Source organism: Agelaius tricolor, unplaced genomic scaffold (assembly GCF_023055355.1).
Source record: "Agelaius tricolor isolate 1412-34295 unplaced genomic scaffold, bAgeTri1.0.p SCAF_6, whole genome shotgun sequence".
In the NCBI taxonomy this organism is placed as follows: Eukaryota; Metazoa; Chordata; class Aves; order Passeriformes; family Icteridae; genus Agelaius; species Agelaius tricolor.
Genome location: NW_027269266.1, coordinates 27,575,391 through 27,596,908, shown reverse-complemented (window position 1 = coordinate 27,596,908; position 21,518 = coordinate 27,575,391). Strand labels below are relative to the sequence as shown.

At 34.3% G+C, this 21,518-nt stretch overlaps 1 protein-coding gene across 3 annotated transcripts in view; it reads left to right on the top strand.

Annotated features, from left to right (window-relative positions):
- CRPPA (CDP-L-ribitol pyrophosphorylase A) overlaps positions 1-21,518 on the top strand; it is a 258,141-nt gene that overhangs the window by 47,598 nt on the left and 189,025 nt on the right. For all 3 annotated transcript variants that reach the window (XR_011679497.1, XR_011679496.1, XM_071429116.1), the window contains exons 6-9: positions 6,310-6,407; positions 10,310-10,399; positions 11,167-11,259; positions 15,281-15,409. Coding sequence is in view for 1 of the 3 variants with exons in the window: in XM_071429116.1 (XP_071285217.1) it covers positions 6,310-6,407; positions 10,310-10,399; positions 11,167-11,259; positions 15,281-15,409 (410 nt within the window). In the remaining 2 variants the exon portion in view is untranslated. The remainder of the gene's footprint in view (positions 1-6,309; positions 6,408-10,309; positions 10,400-11,166; positions 11,260-15,280; positions 15,410-21,518) is intronic.

Below are 21,518 nucleotides of genomic sequence, written 5' to 3'. Positions count from 1 at the left end.
AATTATTTTGGTAGTGGACAGTTGAACCATGTAAATTAATATTAGGCAGATGATTTATGCACAATTCATTCCACGCTTAAACCATATTTAAGGGGAGAATATATTTTTGTCCTTTGGAGCATCATCCTGATGTACCCCTGTTTGGCATCATTTTGTCTTATGGTTGTAAGTTTTACAGAAGAAATCTTATTAGCTCTGTTCTGCTATGCTGTGCTGCACCTATGGGAAACCTTCAAGGACAGGTCACCTTAGAGAATGGCAACCATCCCACAGGCCTAGGCATGCTCAGTTAGGCCTTTCCTAGACGCTGGGTAATTGACTATATCACAGTGTCTGCTTTTCTTGAGAGTCCAGAACCCACTACGTGGTGTTATATTGTAGAATCATGGAATCATAGAATGGGTTGGAAAAGACCTTAAAGACCATCTAGTTCCAAGCTCATGGCCATCAGCAGGGGCACCTTGCACTAGATTGGGTTGCTCAGAGCCCCATCCAACCTGGCATTGGACACTTCCAGGAATGGGGCATCCACAACATCTCTGGTCAACCTGTTCCAGTGCCTCACCAGCCTCACAGTAAAGAATTTATTCCTAATATCTAATCTGAATCTAATCTAATCTCATTTTGAAGCCATTCCCACTTGCCCTATCACTACATTCTCTTGTGTAAGTGATGTGCTCTTGCTTATCACTTCTTGTGCCATGTAGAGTGCCTCAGGGGGATGTCCTACATGACTGTCAAGTAGAGTTGCAAGATACCAGCTCTCTAAATGCTGCCTTGCATGCTGTCAAGGTCCTCTAGAGATGTCCCAGAAGCTGAATGCATGACCTGGGAGGGTGCTGGGTACTAAGGGCTCTGGCCTCACACTGCTCCTCACTGGTGTTTCAGTCTTCACAGCTGATTTGTTTGTTATTAAGTTACCTGTGCTGGATACACATTTTATCTCTGGATGAATTCAGTATGGATGAAGAACTTCTGAGTGTACACATTTAATTTTGTGACTACGATTCCAAATTTTATGTCATCTGCAGTTTATTAGTGATCAAAACTTTTGGTTTTCCTCAGGAATTCAACAAATTCTCCCTTGCTAAACTTGACTCAGGTGGAAGTAAGAAAAACATACATCCCCACATGCATTTGTTTTACCTTAGATATTATATGCATGCATATCATTGTTATTCAAGGCAACACAAAGAAACATTTCACTGATGTAAATAGACTAATGAGTTATTTTTCTTTTGAGACTGTTTTCTTAAAACATTTCTTTTTAGTTTCCTGACTTCCTCAATTCTCTTTTATAACTTTTGTAAAAAGCAAATTTAATGCTTTTCTTTAGTTAAGCAGGTATAAACTTGTAGAGTATGCAGACAAGGTGGTACACGCCTATTTTTAATAGTCTTGAAGTAAGAAAACATTGTCTTACAATAAGGGTGACTCATCTAGAAATGTAGTTAAGATCAGGCTAATACAAAACATCCTAAAAAAATTCCATTAGGATTACTGCCCTCGAGGTAGATAACTTTGAACTCTAGTTTCAACATGTAAACTTTAAATGGTGCTTCTCAGAAGTTTGTAACTTACAGTTTGACTCTCTGTCCTCCTCCTTCTTGTTTTTCTTTTATCAAGGGCCTTACTTTATAAATTACTTTTTCACAAGAGTATGCATTTGCAGATTGGATAATTTACCCTCACATTTGGCTAAAGAAGTGTCTGTTGATGCAGATAAAATGATGATTTTTGAACTTTTTTTTGCCAAGAAAAATATTGTAATGCCTTCAAACTGTTTATGGCTGTTGTGAGCTACATATTATGACTTGTGTTCTGTGAAGAAACCATGTGACTGTTTATAAAAATAAAAATTGAGATAAGCCTTGTTTAGCAGAGATCTTATCTGCATTTTCATGAGCATGCTCATGAACAAATGGCTGTTCTCAGCTCTGACCCAAAGAAATAGACTGGCAGGTGGGGAATACTCCTTGGAATAGCTACTGTCAGGTGAAAACAACCCTCTTTTCTTGCCTTCTACCACAAAATGGCCCTTTCTTTCCTCTTTACTAATATTGTTAGGGTCAGTGTCAAGTTTGATTTTTAGTTTTTGTGGCTACAGAGACGTGGGGAATGGGTAAACAGCAACAAAAAAATGGTTAGATATTTTTGGTTACCTATATTACTCAATTAACAATTTCAGCTATTCTATTAACCGTGAATGAATGCTTGGCAGTATTTATTTAATTTTTCTTATATTTACAGGGGTAGCATCTTGTAACAAAGATGTTTCTAAAGATGCCAGAGGAAACCATACTGAATTTCCCGACCAGTCAAGCCATTGCTATGTAGAAAGTGCAAATGGAATTCTGATAAATTAATTTACTACTTGGAATTCACTGCAAACTTCAAAAGCATTTTGATGATTAGGATGTGCTTCCAAAATAATCGGAATTGTAATAGCAAACTAAGAGTAGTGTGCTACAAGCATGTTTCCAAAAACAAGTGTATGTACACACATATACGTGCAATTAAGAGAAAAAAATTTATGTCTGTAGGCTAAAACCTATTTGCCATTCAGATGCATTTTTTTTCTTATGGTATTAATTCTCTAGGATATGATATTTATTATCTTTATTCAAACAAAGTATTATTTTAATTGCTGCTTGTTTGTGGCATGCTCTTCAAGGTAAACTTCTAAGTCTTCCATCAGAGTACACTTAATACATCATCTAACTATGGTAGTTCCATAAACATGAACACATTTTAATTTATAATTGGGTACGATCCTAGGATAAAGACTGTGGCAGGTGTTGCTGCATAATAATGTGATCTAAAGCTTTCAGCATATCAAAGGAGGGTGTGAAGAAATTGAAAATTAGGTTTTTGGATGTAGAAAAAAATAGGTTTGATGGAATAAATTGTGAAATCTTGTATCGAATTTAGCTTTAATGAAGAAAACTCCTGATAGGGAAATTTAATGTTTAAATTTGACAGTGCGAGGTTTAAACTATTTTTTATTTAATGCAAAAACTATGCTCTGAGTGTATGTTAAAAGTGTTGGAAGGGATCAAATGTGATCCGTGTGAATAGGGAACACTACTGCATTATCAGGTACAGCTGGAATGAAGCTGGCAGTAAATGGGTGATGTGTGTTGGCAAGAGGCATTTTCCAGGGAGACAGCAAGTTTAAATAAGTAGATGAAGCCAAAGCAAGGTAAAGAGTTTGATATGTAATGTAATAGTGAGAAAACAACTAAAAAAAGTGTTGGGCAGAAAAAAAGAAGAAAAGAAGAAAAAGAAATTATGGCAGAAAGTAGTTAAGTAGAACAGTGGTTCATTGTGGGAGGACAGAAGGAACACAAAAACTCAACCAAGGGAAGTTCCAGCTTGATAAAAGGAATAACCTCTTTCACCCTTGACAGACAATCAAGCAGTGAACAGGTTTCCTGGAGAGATTGTATGGCAGAGCAGTAAGGGGCTGAGTGACCTTGTGGGTGATCCTGCTTTGAGAAGGAGTTTAAATGAGGGACCTCCTGTGTCCCTTCCAGCTTCAATTATCCAGGGGTCCAATGGAAAACAAAATGTTTTTAGCTGAGTATTTAAAGTTTTTGTGACATGGCCATGTCATGGCTTTCCAGAATAGCTTTTTCATTCACCCAAGCAGAATTCTGAAAACCAGGAATGAAATGCTGCATACAGTGAGTTTTACTGGCAGGCAGCAAAGCTCATGGAATCCCTGGAGTTTTGAGCCAGCACTCCAGCTGTGCTCACTGGGTTCAGTGTGACTACACTGAGTGACAGAGCTCCATCATCTTAGCAGAAGTGGGACACAGGCAGTCCTGGGGAGGAAAGCTCCACTCAGTCGTCCTTCCCACAATGCAGCAAAGTCTAAATTAACATATGGATCTTTTTTGACTACTTGAAATAGCTTGGATTTAAATGGCACTTGAGTTTCAAACCTCAACTAGATCAGAACTGTTGCTTTACTATGATGATTTTATAAAAGATGATTTTCCAGACTTCCTTTACTCATTTCCTTGATCATTTAAAAGCATGCAGCATCTTTTCAATGTTTGTATTATCATTACTTTAAGGTTCTCCTACTTTATTAACACACTTTCCCCTTGGTAATGTTTTGTTTTTTCTCTGGATAAAAAATACAGTTTTCCACACTTCTTTGTTTTTTCTCTCTTCTTTATTAAACTCAGTCTGCCTCCTCACTGCTTTTTTTCTAATTGCCTCTCCTTTCTCATTTATATTACAGGAAATTAGAGATCTAAGAGGGCTGGAAAGAGTAGTGAGATGGGTTTTTATAGCTGCAGCCTTTGAGCAGTCTTTTGTGAGAATACTTCTGACACTTGCTGTTGATTACAGACTTCTTTTTAAAAAGAACTGTTTGAGCCTAAGTTATGGTCCCTTTTTGGATTCCACAGCCTTCTTCCACATGTGAATTTTTGTAATAGCTCCAATCTGACCTTCTTCATTAAATTACTTAGTTCAATGGAGTCTGAGTTCTTGAAATCTGATATGCTAGTCTGGTTTATTATGTATATCTATTTTGTATCTGCACTTTGTGTACAGTACTAAATTCAAGTGGCTCTTGCTCTGATTTCAATCTACTCATTAGTTTCTTTCTGCTGATAAGAAATTAATTCAATATGGTTTCCCATTTTTCAGACTGTAAAGTTATTCTCTATTAAGTAGAAGCCAACTGTGATGCATGTTCAGTATACTTTTTTTGCCCAGTGAATCTATGGGAAGATAGTTTCTCCCACAGTTGTGGTATCCTCTGATTTCCAATCCTGTGAGAACTGGCCATGCATTTTTTTAATTCTCACTTCCATCTGGTTGTGATGGTTTATAAGCAGATGTTTATTGTTCTCTCCCTTTCTTCCTCCCTCCCCGTCTTGCTAACTTAATACAAACTCAGTTGCCACCAGTATTTTTGTTGTCACATTATAAATATTGGTCGTAATAAATATCCATGATTCAAAAAATTATTCTAATTATCTTTTGGAATTCTCAGTGGTTAAATCACTTTTCCTGGTCACAGAAAATTGCTTAAAAATCACAAGTCACTTTCCAATAGTGTTAACTCTACAGCAGCTTTAAAATTAAATTTCAGGTCTTTATGTTTATTTTTATAAAGAAGTCTGTGAGTTTACAAAAGAAAGTGAGATGTTTCTGCACTACTGAGGTTATGCATCTGATTGAACTTATTGTGTGGTATGTAATTATAGAAATAACTTTCCATATGCAACAAATACATATTGTTTATATCCAGATTTGTTTGAAGACCAGTTACCCCATATTTTTATAATTTTTCTTGTCTTTCACTCCTAATTTATTTTGTGGTGGTGTTTGGTATATTTCTGTCTCTGGAGTTTCATTGAAGTCTGCTTTAAAAATAATTAGACTTTACATGTATGAAATTCTAGTCACTTATGGAATGGCCATCCCAAAAGTATTGGGAATCTTGTGGTTTTTCTGTGTGTTAATTCAGCATCTAAAGGATAAAGGCCTTAAATAGACTTCGGAGTTTCAGACTTGAGTTTTGATTTGTTGGCTTAAAGAAAGAAAAATGTTCACTGAATCTAAAACCTGATGTCAATACAAGAGAACTTACTAATTTTGTGAAATACTGGTTTTGTGGAACAAATCAGGCAATAACTTGAAACTGCTGTTCCTCAGCAACAAAATACTGTATTTTGCCCCTAGTAAAAGATCTAGGAAGTTGCCCAGGCCAAGATATTTGTCACAACTTTGCAACTTCTTTGCTATTGAGGTGAACAGTTACATCTGCTGCCTCCTTAAACAGTATCATTAATTCATTTTTGGCAACTGTTTAGTATATATTGTTGAGAATGGGTTTTATGCTATCTCCTGGGTTTTTTTTTTTTTTCTTTTCCACCCCCCCCCCCCCCCCCCCCTTTATTTACTCAATATTTCTGACACTGCATTTAGTTATCTGTTGAAGTGATAAGAGGGATAAAATTTTCAAAAAGTTTTCTTGGTTGTCATCTAGTGTCAATATGGACCTGAACAAATATCTTTTAATAAATTTAAATGGGCTTTGGGGGCAGGCCTAATGTAATGGTTTCATGTTGTACAAAATAATATAAAATATGATTTGAATTTTGAGATGTATATTATATAAATTACATAGTTACATTAAATGTACCTTGTAGCCTTTAAATTTACAGCTGTTGAAAATATTCTGTCAAGAAACACAATATGTGGATTGAAAGTAATGTTTAGCAGATTAGTAATTTGGATTAATTTATTATTGCATGAAATCTAAGGTTTTTTTCTTGACCACAGACAACCTATCACAACAAGTTTGTGTTATCACCAATGTGAAGGAAACTCTTGCACAAGTAGGTTTTCTCCTTCCTGAATCTCTGAAAAGCCAAATAAAAGTAAGTATAACTCTATGGCTCTCAACTGTCTGATTAATTTAATTTTCTGGTTGTCACTACTCCTAAGAAAGGGTTTTAATAATGAAAACAGAAACTGAGACTTCCTGTGTCACAAGAGATTAACATCAGGTGTGGAAGTTACCAAGAAAGAAGCACCTTCTGCCCAGTTGTGCTGTAGAGGGGCATCTTACAGACCCACTTAAAATATCCATCTTAGATTAGAGGAGAAATTGAATGCAGACAACAGAGAGGCAATTTTCTTTAGATTTTATGAATTCAGTAAACCCAAGTTGTTACAAATATGTTACAGGGGAAATGTTTTTGTTACTTTGAAGTCTGACTTGGAGTATGAACCAATTAGAGTAGGTTGTTTTCCTGCAGAGCTGTGAATGCAAAATCAAATTAATCAGCCTTTTTGTAGAGCAATAGGGGTACATTTCCCTCACAGTGAATGCTCATAGGAGTCTTTGCTTTAGGATATTGATGGAATGTTCTACTGGCATTTAACTATCTTTTTCTTTTTCATTATTCTTTCTAATAGAGCTATCATATTTCCATTTTCCAAAGGTGATTAACATTTGGTTATTGCTTAGACTGGTATTGGGGTGATTCTTAATTATGTCTTATGTGATGATATCACATGTTCCTGTTACCCAGAGAAACAGACAGGGAATAACTGTTCAAAAATTCAGGTTTTCTGATTTGCATAATGTTACTTCTGCAATGGCTTTATTCATGTCTGTTGATCTTCTGCATGGTGTGTTAATTATTAGAAAGATGTTTCCCTGTGAACCTGTATTGCTGTCTTTTATCTGGAAATGTCATTTGACATTGCACTGAAACTTTTTCTTCAGGAAGAACTGTATTTAGCATGGAATCTTGCTTTATATCTATTAATTGTCTACATTTAAAAGTGAAAGAAATCAGCAGACTTGAATAAGTCTGAATAGCTGTATGGTGGGGCAGAAGTATGTCTCCATTTCACTGACACCAGATGCATTGCTATATCTCTTTTTTATCTCTGTGTAAACTATTCTGCTGTTAGTAGGAGGACATCACTTATCCCTATGCTTTTAAACAGGAAAGGCTCTGAGTTAATTTTTAAGTTTACCAATATACAGAATTTCAAACCTTAGAAAGAGTACATGCACAAGCCTATTTGTTCTTCAGTGAAGCACGGTACCTTGTGTGAGAGAGATTTGATTTTGTGCAAAATAATTATTTTAAGCAACGTAGGTGTACTGCACTGAAAGCTTTTCAAAGGAGTAATTGGAAGGTAACTGATCTAAATAAGAGACCAACTGGGAATCATTCTGTTGAGTACATATTATCTGGGACCACTATTTTAACATTTTAGATACTTTTGACACTCCAGTTCTCTGTCACAACCATATTTATTTATGGGATATTTGTTAACTTCTACATATGTCCTTAAAGAAGAATTAAAAAGAAATTTTCGTAGAAGGATTTCTGAGAGAGGCTCTGATAACATGATAATATCAATAGCAGGGGGAAAAAAGACCTATAAATTTAACAAATAAGATAAAGAAAATAATTTCTAAAAATTTTTTAAGACTACAGCTGTTTCTTGTGAAGTACTTTAACAGTACTTTAGTCAGTGTTACTGTAAACAGTGTGACTAATGAATGAATGTTTTGTCAAAGATATACTGTGAAAGACATAGCTTGAGTTTTTCCTTACATTTGTTGTTTAGCCCTTTCTTTTGGAGCAAACAAGCCTAAATGGGAGCTGAAGGTATTTTCTTCTGTGACTGGGAGTCATGTACTCCTGTTTCTTTAGTGACAAAGTGCTGCTGTCACATGAAATGGAATCAACTGGATGAAGTTGTGTGACATTTTTGTGACTGGATAATTATCCATGAGTAGGATCCAAAAAAATTTGGTTGCTTTCAAATAGAAAAAGAGCTAGCATTTCCCTAGTAGAAATTCACCAATTTCTTAGTGATTGAATTGTCCATCTGTGGCATTGGTGTTAATTGTGATTTTAAATTCTGATATAATTTAAATAAATTTGTTCTGGTATTAGTTTTTGACTTTATGGAAGTGGATGTTGAATAAAGTTGAAAATTCAGTACAGGGCATCTGATAACTAAAAAAAATTTAAAGAATATCAGTTTTTACTAGGAGCAGAAGTAGTTAAGCAAATCCATATACTCCTTTCTATTTAAACACTGAAACATTATGTGAGAATCTCTTTTTACCAAGGTGGTATTTTTAGGTAATTTTTGCTCTCTAATGTAGCTGATAACATTGATTAATATTAATTATAATTTGAAAAAACTACTATTGCATAGGATATTAAATGGCAAATAGAATAATAATTAATTTTAGTTAAATGATGATTTATTGAAGCTTCTACCTAGGCAGTTGTGCTTACTTTTCCAACAGAAAATTTTTATTTCATTTTTGCTGGATTATATGGGGCTCAAAAAATGCTAATGTGTTATTTAATAAAATTGTTGAAGTTAAATCAAATGATGCACTAAAGTAATTTTCAAATGTTCAGCAAAGCTTAAGTGTAACGTATTGTAATACCTCAAAGCAAAAAATAAAAGTAGGCCTTCTGCCTTGGGTCATGTTCCAAATACCTTCTGAAAAGACACTGGCTTGCAGTAGGCTCATGTTCATTCAAGTATGTGCAAGGTTGTAAAGTTACCAGGGATTTCTGCTTTTACATCTTCAGAGGTTCAAGCCAGGTGAGCCCTGGAGTGTTGCATTTTCCAAGTATTTTTGGAAATTCAAAGTAATTCATACGTTCTGTGACTTTTAAAAAATTTCATCTTAAAATATTAAATGTCAGCTATTTATGTCTATGCTATCAAATTTTGAGCCCAAAATGTTTCTGAAATCTTTAGACTATCACTGTCAACTTTTTGGTTTCAAACCACCTTCCTTTGCAAACAAGTTAGCTCCTGATTATTACAAAAATTAACAAATACAGCTTTACATAGCACTGCAAAGCCTTTTTAAATGTTGTATTTGGTACTTTTGTTGGATTAGGGATTAAGTGGCATTTTAAGTGAGCACAGAAGTGTATTACTTCCGTTGCTTGCTATGATACTTAACGTGTTTTGGAAAGAAATAAAGCTCAGTTGTACTGTGAAACAGTGGGATTTGCTGATTTAATGGAAATAACATGAAGATTTTTTTTTCTCCTGGATTTCAAGATGTTTTATTTGCTTCAAAGTGTTATCTTCTCTTAGGGAACAGATTCACCCTCTGCTACCCAGTTTACTGTTTTACTTAAGGCAATACCAAAGCTGATAATAGTAGTAGAATCTACTTTTTATTTTAACTGAGATAAGACAGTTACTTAGCTTGTGTTAAAGGTTGAAAAATAAGTATGTCTGTGCCTAAGAAAGTATTTAAAAACATTTGTTGAGGAAATTATTTCAAGGAGAAACTCTAGATGGGTCTTATACTCTTGTTCTGGGCAGAATCCTGGAATACCAGTGCACCTGATCTTTCTTACATATGTATTTTATTTTATTTTTAACTTCATGAAGACAAAATGTATATATCTGAGTATTGGAGAGGTTTTCTCAGAATTAGAGGCCTAAAATCATTAGATCATTTTATGGACAGTGTTTTCATCTCTTGAAACAGTTGAACATCTGAACCCAGGCAGCAGCACTCATGTCTGATGCTTCCAGGGCTGTTTCTGGAATGCCTACCCTGAGCAGCATACTTCAACATTTGTTGGGCTCCTTGCTTCACTGTTGAGTGCCCCAAAATTTTGAGCAATTTTCAGTTTTTATAGTGGAAATAATAACTGCCAGTTTTAAATAATTTAAATGAACAACCTCTGCCACAGTGGTGGAAGCTTTAGCAGATAGTTAATGCTGAGTTATAATTTTTGACTTTTTTTTTCTGTCTAATCAGGTTGAAGCTATTTCAGTATCTCTAAGCAAAAATGATAGCTGTCTACAAAACATCATTTCAGGACAATGCTATAATTTTGTTTGTGTAAATGTAAGTAGTGAGGATGCATGCTTTAATTTTACACTTAAACTTACTAGTAATGATAAATAAAAACTAAATATTTGAGTAATAAGTTGTTTGTTATTTTTGTTATCATGTACTGTGTTCATTCTGATGTTTGGTGTTTTTAATGTGCACTAAACTCGACCTTGGAGATACTGGTCTGTCCATTCTCCTCTGGTTCCACACTTCTGTCACTGTGTTGTTAACCAGCCATGAATTCTTGAACAAGAGGGGTAAAATCTGAAGTAATTTAAAATTTCCTTTCATAAGTGTTGTATCAAAGTGAGTTATTATAAGGAGAGGCCTGTGATATGTGAAGTCATCTAACTGTGCATTCATTGCTACTGTGGTCTGAATTAGTGTTTCCCATTCTGGACATGTGCATGCCATGGGATCTGTATTTGGGTCCCTGTATGGGAACAGGTTGGTTTTAGATGAACCATATCTGAGACCAATCAAGACCCTTAATCTTGTTTGGTTATATATATATATATATATATATATATATATATATATATATATATATAAAGGGTTATTAATATTATTAATTTCATGATTTTTCAAACATTTATAACTTTACCAGAAAATACCTTAAAAGTGTACTAAAAACAATCAGCTAATCAACCAAACCCTGCCCCCCTAAAAGCAAAAAAGTGATGTATCTTCTTTTTTTTTGGTAAATAACAGTTCTTCAAATTCCATTTTTATTAAGTAAATGTTGTTTTCAGTAATTCCAAACATTTATTTTTATTTAGGATAAAAGGTGGGCCATTCAAGAAACCCAGGAACTAGTGGATATGTTGGAAAAATCAAATATTCCTCTCTTATGTCCAGTTGTCCTTATTTTGGTAGGTAACTCCTGTAAGTTACTGTAGAAAGCATCTCATTAATTATTTTAAATTATTATTTAATATAAATATAAGTAATATGTAATATAAGTATTTTTAAAGTTAGACTAGGTTTACACTGCTGCTAACTCAGAATAAAATTGTAAAATCAAACAGTAAATTGGTCTCTAAAGAAAGAAACTCATTTTCACTTCAACAAATGTACTGCATGCTGTCAGAAAACAAACTGACTCTAGCAAATGACAGTTTATTAGTTATATATTTCTGTGAAAGGCTCATTGTGCCTGGCTAGTTGTACTGAACTGTTAACTTCTGCCTTGCTGTTGTACTCTCTCTCTGTGGGGATGCTGCAAAGCTTGTGCTGTGCTTGGATGCTCAGTTGAAACAGAATTAAGTGGCTTTCCTTTTTGCTATGTGTGTGTGGTCCTGATGGCTGCACTGTTTTTCATACAGGCCAGGATGCCATTGGCCTTCTTGGCCACCTGAGCCCCCACTGGCTCCTGCTCAGCCACTGCCAAGCAGCACCCCCAGGTCTCTTTCCACTGGGCACCTTTCCAGCCACTCTGCCCAGCCTGTGGTGCTGGGTGTGGTTGTTGTGACCCAAGTTCAGCACCTGGCACTTTGCCCTCTCAAACCTCGTATCCTTGGCCTCAGCCCATGGATCCAGCCTGTCCAGATCTTTCTGTAGAGCCTAACCTATCATACCCATTATAGCCTCACCTATTGTATGCTGTTCTCTTGGAGTGAGTTGCTGTGATTCTATGAACATCAATATTTGGGATTTTGTTTCTAGACCATCTTATTTTCTTGAGCCTGTTTCTGTGGAACTTCAGGGTAAAACTTTATTTTAATGAATTTTCAAAGATAAGTCACTTCTGCCTTTCATAATCAGAGCAATTACATGTCTCCAATTCTGTTGGTCATTTACAAGGCCACTGGATGTGCAAAATACTCCTTTTTTGGACTGAAAATATTTTCATTAGTCCTTTAGCAAGAATATACAAAACTATTTCTCTCTGTGTTGAATTTTGAGTGTGAAGATAAAGTTGGAATTGTTTATCAACTAGCTAATGCTAAGGTGTCAAAAGCATGCTTATTTTTCCAAATTGATAGCACTTTCGAGTCTGGACTTTCAATTAAATACTTTTTTGAGTGTGACGCCAGGAATGTGAAAGTGGTTTAATACTTGTAGCTATAAATATTCTGGTCTTAGTATCTCCTAAGAAATAGGAGTGCAAGTAATTCTTACACTATCTCCCCATGAAACTCGGGTTTTGTCCCTGAGATACTAGGTCTTGAAGTCATTGTAGAACCCAGAACCATTTTTAATGAAAGTATATTTGCTTGAACAGCCTGAAGCATGCATTAATTATTTAAGTGGTCTCCTTTTAAAAGAGGTGTAGGAGAAAATAATACATTTAATCCCTTTAGTATACTCCAGATCCATCAGTTGTCTCTGACAGCTACTTGAAATTTCTAAGAACTAGACATTGGAAGAAAATCTCATAACTAGGTGGAAACAGTTGCTAATATGTAAAACACTGATAGAAATACACTTCTTAAAATTATGCTGTCTAATTGCACTTGGGCATCTGGTGGATGTACCACACTATCATTTAGAAATACTAGAAGGGAAGGAGATCTGGAAGGTATGTTAAGAGTGACAAGAATTAGCTTAACAAATCATTGTCTCATATGAATCACTGGAAAGTATTGAAATTTCTGAGCTCTAAAACTCATTACAGATATTATGGTACAGAGAAACTTCCTTCAGCAGTCTTAATTTAAATTAAGTGTTGGGTGTCCTCTTCTCTAAGGCTCATGAGTGGGATTTTCCTCAACTGTATTCTTTCCTATATATATACTTTTAAAACATATTAACGGAACGGATTGTTAATGGAAAATCCTATAATACACTTTCTTTCAATGTAAAAGGACATATTAATATTTCTCAGACAAATGTGAATCAGAATTTTAAGCAATATATTGACATTTAAATGCATAGGTCTTAGGTACCAGCTATAAGGGAAACAAGTTTTTTTACTCTCAAAAGTAAAACTCTTGAAAGAATAAATGGGGAGAGCAGCTAACTGCTTCTATTCCAAACTCATAACTAGGAACAGTCTAATGCAATTGGATTTGGGTAATTGGAAAGTTCTTGTCTATTCTTTGATTTTTTGACAAAAAGCGATTTCTTCATAATAATATGATAATTAAGGAAAAAAAGGGGTTTTTTTTTTCCCTTCCAATAGTCATCTTCTTTAATTGTAGAAATGACAGGTGTTATTATTGTGCCAGACTCTCTGTTTAACCAGCCCAGTGAGCATTGATCCAATAAAAGGACGAGCTTGCACTGGACACCATGACTTTTTTTCATAGTCCCACCTATCAGTTGCCACAGATTCAAAGTCTATCCATTATCCTGGTGCCTGACTGGATTGTTTCATGGCATCTGTAAGCTGAAGCAGCAATTGGATTACTGTATCTGGACAAAAGGGAAGATTAATGTTACAGGAGAAATAGGCATCACAAAGGTAAACTTGAGGCAATTATTTGTTTGCATAAAGGCAGTATCTTCAATTATTCTGTAAGCTGACAAATCATATACTTAAACTGACATTGCTTTTTTGAGCAATAAATTTTCATGTTTGTAAATGGTACAAATGGATTTGATTTTTATGTTGTTGCTTTGTTAGGGTTAGAAGGAAAGGAGTGCTAGTACTTCAGCTCTGCAGTTGCAATTATTTGCATTTCAGTACCAAAGTTAGTTTGAGGAAAATCTCTTTTCAAAGCTGTTAAAGAGGTTAATGGTAAAGAGGAGATAGGTTAAGTTCTCTCAAAATAATAGGTTTTATAATTTCTTTTAAATAGTAAATGAGTAGTATTTAGCCTTGTTTTGGGTAGAAAATAACAAAACAATGAGTGTGTGTGAAAATTAATCTCGGCTTGTGTAGTAGAAGACAAGAGCTTTGCTTCTGGTAAGTATGCATTTAGGAAATAAATAGCTTGTTTTTGAAAGTGTTGCAAGAGAAAATGAGTGAGGACCTATTTTCTGTCAGTATAAATGGAACATGAAGTACAAAGAGAACTTGAAATAATTTTCCTTTCGGGAATAAAGGTATTTCTGCTATTAATAGACACTGAAACATTATATGTACAAATCATCATACTTAATTTTGATTTCTACAGCTAATAGAAGTTTTATGAGGGAAATTGATTAAAATGTGGAATATGGAAGACTTGGGAAAGGATTGAGCTAGTTGATGACTCCTTGGAAATACCAGTTATACAAGCACAGAATATTCTGAGCTGGAAGGGACCCACCAAGATAAAATTGAGTCCAACTCTTGGCCCTGCACAGGACACCTCAAGATCACACCTTGTGCCTGAGAGTGTTGTCCAAACACTTCTTAAACTCAGTTCAGGTCCTGTAAGATCTGCCATGTTTGTGCAGCATTCCTGATGGAAATGAGACCTGCCTTTCCCTGCCCAAGGTCTCAGGCTTCTTTTGAGGTAGTTTCTGCTTTTTAAACTTGAAGTATTATCTTGAAATTAACCCAATTAAGGCAACTAATTTGGTATACTGAAAGGATAGCACATTTCCAATTAAACTTCAAAGAATTTAGTTTTGTCTTGAAAACCTTCAAGATATTTATGAAAGATAAGTGTATTCTATAGTCTTCTGATAGTAAAAAACCCAAGCAAACAAAAAAAACTCCTCTGAAAGTTAGTCTAGAGCTTATAAATGAATGTTATTTGTTTTCAAATTTAATTGAATATTTTTAAGATGTATGACATGTTCTGGCATATTGGTTTCTTCTGCTTTGAAAAAATAGTTTTCATGCCCTTAAATGTGTAAGTAGTGGAATTCAGTAGTAAATAGAAGCTAAGAAATGCCTTTTTTAGTCAGTATTTTTATGTGTGCTTAACACCTAAAAATAAGATACTAAAAACCATCAGTCTAAACTGGCACACTATGGAAAAAGTGGATTTTGTTTTTTCCTCATCTGTTCTTTTGCAGGTGCACTTGGATATTCCAGAATATAATTCTTTCAGCATTGGGATGGAAGACCTAACTACGATCAAGAAATTTGCAAGAGAAACTAAAAAGAAAAACATTTTAGTTTATGGTCTCCTTATCCAATATAAGGTATGTAATTATCTTTCTGTGTGCAAATTATCTTCTTTTGCAATTTATATGATTAATGATAGAATCTTCATTTAAAACAAAATCAAAGGGAAATAAATATGGCACAAAAAGGATTTTTTTAGAAGATTCTTGCCTGTTCTTGTTCAAAATTCAGACAAGCCTGTAGTTATGAAAAAAAATGTAAGCTTTTTGATTAGAGAGGAGTAAATGTAAACATTTTTTAGAAATGCATTAAAACCTCAGGACCATTTTTGCTTTTCTTCTTAGGAAATTGCTTTTTCTCAGCATTAGAAAAAGAGAAAAATAGTGGAAGTACATTCAGTCAGTGGTTCTCCAGTATTTTATGTCCCTCATCAAAACAGAATTTGGTACTCAGGTGACAGGAAGGGCATGGTGTATAGGTGTTGAAACAGTGTCTGTAATAGCAGCAAATTGCCTCAGCTGGAGGCAAAAAGAGTTAGCACTCCAACATACTTTGTACTCACAAAAGCTATTTAAAAATAAACCATTTGCCTGGGAAACATGTTCTGTCAACCAGAAGAGTGGGCTGCCTTGCCTCCAGTGCAGATATAATTTTTCAGCTTTTTAACTCAGCAAGCTGAAGTTTGAAGGAAGAAGTAAGCTAGAAATTTAATAAAGAAGAATAAATGTAATCTTAACTGCTTTTTATAGTTAATCTTAACTGCTTTTTTTTTAATTATGTGTTTGGGTTTATTTATAATTGATTAAATCTGGCTTTAGTTTTAAATCTTTTTCTGGTACACCAAGCACTCAATTTTTCCCATCAAATTATATTGCTTTATTAAGAGCTGTGAGTATCAATACCTATCACTTTATGCTTTTATAGACTTTTAATGCCAACACAATAGGAACATTGCTATTATATGACATTAATTCATCTCTTGTTTGTAAAACACCAATGGACATGCAACTGTTCAGTTATCTTTCTGCTGCTATCAAACCCCATTTTTTCAGGGTGAATTCTGGCTTCTTTTGATAAAAATAATTTGAATAACTATTGAAATATAGCCTCAAGAGTCACCTTATCATGGTAAAAAGAAACACTTCAGATATTGCTGTGGTCTAACTGCAGTGTTTGCCTTTTAGACTTCATTGTGTGTATATGATTTTATATGGAAGTGAATCAAATAGACATATGTGATTATATATATATATATATGTCAAATAGACATAGCAACAGTTAGTAAAGCTGACTGGAAGAAAGAAAAATCTTTTATAATCTTCAGTGGATTTTGATGTGCATGGCAACAAGACATTTTAATATTAATGGGCATGTATAAGAGCAGTTGAGATCTGAGTGGGAATTCTTGATCTGTGGTGATAAGAGGATTGCAGCAGACTGCTGCCTCCATTCTTTGAAAATAAAAAGCTAGAATCATTATGTAAGATCATTGCAGTGAGAATCATCACTTATTAGCATGGAGAAAGTCTTATATAGACTAAAACACTTGAAAAAGTAAGTAAACTATTTCTAGCTGTCTTGTTTTAGAATGGCTTTAAAACATGTCCCTGCTCACTGAGACAGGAATATAGTCTGGAGTTTCTCCTATCTACTTTGATCAATAACAAAAGAATGGGTTGTACACATCATTTGTATATATCTGATATATGTATCAAATTTACTTTTGTCTGCAGATCTATATAGAACATTATTGTTTCTAGGTAAAGATCTATGGAAAGATTTGATGTATGACTCTAGAAATTACATAGCCCCAAATTTATTGCTGGTCTGAGTAGAACTGAGAGACTGTGAACAAAAGCAATTTTTTTACATGAAAAAATATCTTTAAAACAGTTTATTTTTTTTTAATCTTAAGTCCAAAGCATGATTTGAGAGTCACCAAGGTATTTTACTTCTAGTACAAGCTATTAATAGATAAACCTGTAGATGAGTTCCATGCTTGAGGATGGAATTTCATATAGGCATGATGGGGAATCCAGAAGAAGGAGAAACACAAAAAAGCACCTGTGCTAATGCAAGATAGCCTATTTTTGCAATAACTTCTGTCACTAGATGTGTTCTAGAAGTCCCAGAAAGCTGTAGTTTATTTCAGGAAAAGAGTGATGACAGGTTACTCCTTGGAGCTGTCCACTATCTGACAGGTTTATATCATCACTACCAGACATACACAGCTGATAGGTACACATTTCCTAATTAAAAAAAAAAGGGAATTTATTGAGACAAGGCCATGGTAATGTTCAGGTGAAATTATGTCATGTTTCGTAGGGTTATATGATTAAGTGGGTGTAAGGATATGTTGATATAAAAGAAAATGGGAGCAGTCTTTTGGATTTTGCATTGGAAAAGCAAGTTTGTTGAAATAAATAAATTTTGAAAATATAACTATTTTTTTTATGTTTTGGAAGTGGAAATTAAATGCTTATAGAACCATGGAGTTCAGTTTTGATGGAATTGAGGAGCTGTGAAGCCCTAAGAAAAAGAATCAGCCTTTATTTTCACTTCTTAAAAGCAGTGTTTGTTTGGTATTTAGAAAAAGATGCCAAGTATTTTTATGAGTGCCTGGTACACAAATAGTTATTTCTCTTATAAACATCATGCATAGGATACCACATTACTGATATTGATATACAGATCCACTTCATAAAATCTCTAGTTTGCATGCTGAAAATACAGTTAATTTAAATTGCACTTAAGATTCTTTTTTCTTTTCTAAAACAGTTTCATGATGTTAGAAGTGGTTTGAACATGTAAAATGCAAAAGGCCAAAGAGTATTCAGTATCTGAGTCTGAACTTAGGGAATTTGTTTTTGACCATTTTTCATATATTTTGAAGGAAATAGCTGATAAGCAATGTGAAGTAAAAATAGGGAGAAAGGTTCTTTTTTTATGGATGATATTACTGGCAAGTGTTGATGAAAAGTTAGTAAAATTCCAACTCCTTAATTTAATGAGAAGTTCACATTGCAAATAGCAATGTCTGGCATGGTATTATATATTAGAATAAGAATCTTTGTTTTAATAATCATATCAAGTAGGATGTAATGGAGAAAGCAAATTCTGAATATTAGGAGGAAAACCTGTAAAAAGAAGCCAAATTATTAGTAAATAAAGTTGTACTTAGAAGGAGACTTAAGAACTGCTAAAACCCCAAAGAATATGAAAGCTAATGTCAAACCATTGCATCCATGCAGGGATGGATATATATTACAACTATTGATTTATATCGTTGGAGGCACAAGATTTGGGAGGATACCTCAGCTGCATGTTGTTGTTCTATGTTCTGAGCAATGGAATAATACTGAAATTGGGCCTTGATCTCACACACACACACACACATTATTATCTTTAAACATGTGCTAGGTAATTAATGGGGTTATGCTTGAATATGACAGTAATGTTTAAAAAAATGCTATTTTCTTTATTTACTGCTCTTCTCCCTTTAAAAATATTCATAGTAATAATAATAACAGTCTTATGACTGAATTACAAAAATGATCAATAAAATAATAAAAAGAGACTAATAAAAGCATTTCCTAGCATGGGAGTTCAAATTCAACAGCTTGTAATGTTTACAGAAATAAATTCTTGGCCTGTAAGTTTCAATAAAGACTTTGTTACTGTTTGGAGGGATTAAAAAGGAACAGTAACAATCCAAAATAAAGCACATTTGGATGGACATAGTAAACCACAGAAAGCTTTAAAATAAGGAAGTAAAATTAATATATCTTGGTTATAGAACTGTATGAATTCAAAATTATCCTACTTCAGAGAAGCACTGACAGAATGCTGTGTCAGAGCAGCAACTATGTGCTGGGCCTTGCCTAGGGTACAGTGGGCCCAAGTACTTCTGCCTCTGAAACTTCTGTTTGATTCAGATAAAGGAACTATTCACTGACAGCCAGAAAAATCACAGTACCTACACTAAAAAGAGACAAATGATGTAATAGAATAAGTGTTATGAAGCTGTGTGAAACCGAAAGGAACCTGAACTGTGGGTGTTTTCTTATGCAAACATACTGAACACTTACTGTAGCCTTAAAGATTTTTTGAAGACAAGAGGCTCGTCTGCAGTGTGGTTGATGGCTCAAGAAATACTTAGTGTGCTAGAAGTGTTTTATGTCTGTCTTGGTAAGCCCCAAAGGTAAACATTTATGATTTCTTTTTCATCAAAGATCCCTTAAAATAGTATTATGGGTAAACATTAAGGCAGTGTTTCTCAAAAGAGGGAACACACCCCTCAATGGGATAATCCACAAACTAAAAGGTGGTTTGGCAACCAGTAGTGAGATAATGAGCCTGGAGGGCAAATGAAGCAAAATCACAAAATAAAATTTTGGAAACTCATTAAAAACAAAGAGGTTCTGCTGCACATGACCCCTGCATACTTCTCAATTCACTTAATTATAAGCATAGAATTGGTCAAATGATTGCAATCTGATTAAAATGATTGGGATGCTGCCTGGAGACTTCACTTTTCTTAAAATTACATTTTTTAAAATTTCAGCTGCAATGACATAATAGATTGTGATGAATATGGAAGCTTGCATTTATTCTGAGAAATTCTAAAGGCCAAGTAATTACTGTTTAGTATTTTCAACAGGTAGAAGTTGAACTTTTAAATTTCGTGATCCTATGGACTATACACTCTTTCATCAAAGGAAAATTGTACAAATTATGTGATGAGCCAGAGTGGTCTTTTTTCCATGGAGTTTGGGACAAAGAGGAAAACCAAATGAGTCTGAAACTTTCTATCTGGATAGGCTCATAAAAATCAGAATCTGTAGCTTTCTTAATAGAAACTCATAGCCAGTTATTCACCAGTAAAACCAGAAATTTATATTTATGTAGGTTTTACACATTTTTATCCTTATTAGTACTATCTACAATCAGTCATGAATGCATATCTTGCAATGAGTAGAACTGACATGATGAGAAAGATTTACAAATATGGCTTTGTATTTTGAACTGAAATCTATTTGATCAACCTGGACTTTTGCATCTGTTTTGTACCATTCAGAGGATGTCAAGAAATTAAAAAAGAACATGTCTCTGGAACATAAGTCAATTAATAATTGTGTTAGTTCAAATTTTACCAAATGTTGTGGAAGTTTTGGGCTTTGAGTTAGGAAAGGTCATAAACACAGACCTTTGCAACCTCACTTTTGCTTTTAACACTTTGGTGCATGACATTGTGGGAAACACAGCTGCTTGGCTGCTCATTTTAGTAGATATCCTGAAGCTTGATACTGGATAATATTGATCAAAAAAATGGGAATGCAATTCTTTTATTTCAGAGTTTTAGTGTGTCTACCTTGAATGCATGCATACGTGCTCTTTTATTTTCTTGCTTTTTTTCTCTTGACACCTTTCTCTTGTTTCCCCTCAAGTCTTCCTCCTCTTCTAGCCAAAACAGGTAACAAACCAGTGGATTTTCTCCAGATTTGCAACTCTTCTAAAAGCACTCAAATGAATATTTCCACAAACTAATTTCTCAGTGCAGTACCAAATTCCCAGTCTGAGGAAGATGGGCTTTTAAGAAAAATAATTGGTAACCTTTAGGGCTTTCATTAAATAACTGTAGGTTTTTATCACAGAAAGGTCAGAAAGTTGCTCAATTTGTCTCTGCTATTACAAGTTCTGGGAGTTTAACAAGCTGCACAGAAAACTATGAGGTTAATATTTTATGCCTTTTACACATGACCTTTTTAGTCTTGCTTCAGCTATTGAACTTATAATTGGAGAAATCAGAGTTCTTCCATCAACTTGTCAGCCAAAGTGATTAAGGCATGTAGACATATCCTAAAAGTCGTGACTTCATAAATTGGCCTTTAAACATCCTTGCTCTTTTACCTCAGTTCAGTCATTCTGACAGTGTTATTCAATAAAGGTTGCCAGTTGTTTCTTTTGTGGACATTTTAATTGTATAATACATTATCCTCTAAAAATAGCTCCTTAGTATGAAGAATTTTGGGGAACAAGTGGATTTGAGATGAACTACCAGACTCCCAAGTGAAAAGGAAAATATGTGATATACAATATAGGAACTTGAAAAGTATGTTAGTTTAAATTATTCTGGATACATTATTGTAATAGGAAATAAACATTGAATTGAAACCATTTGCAAAA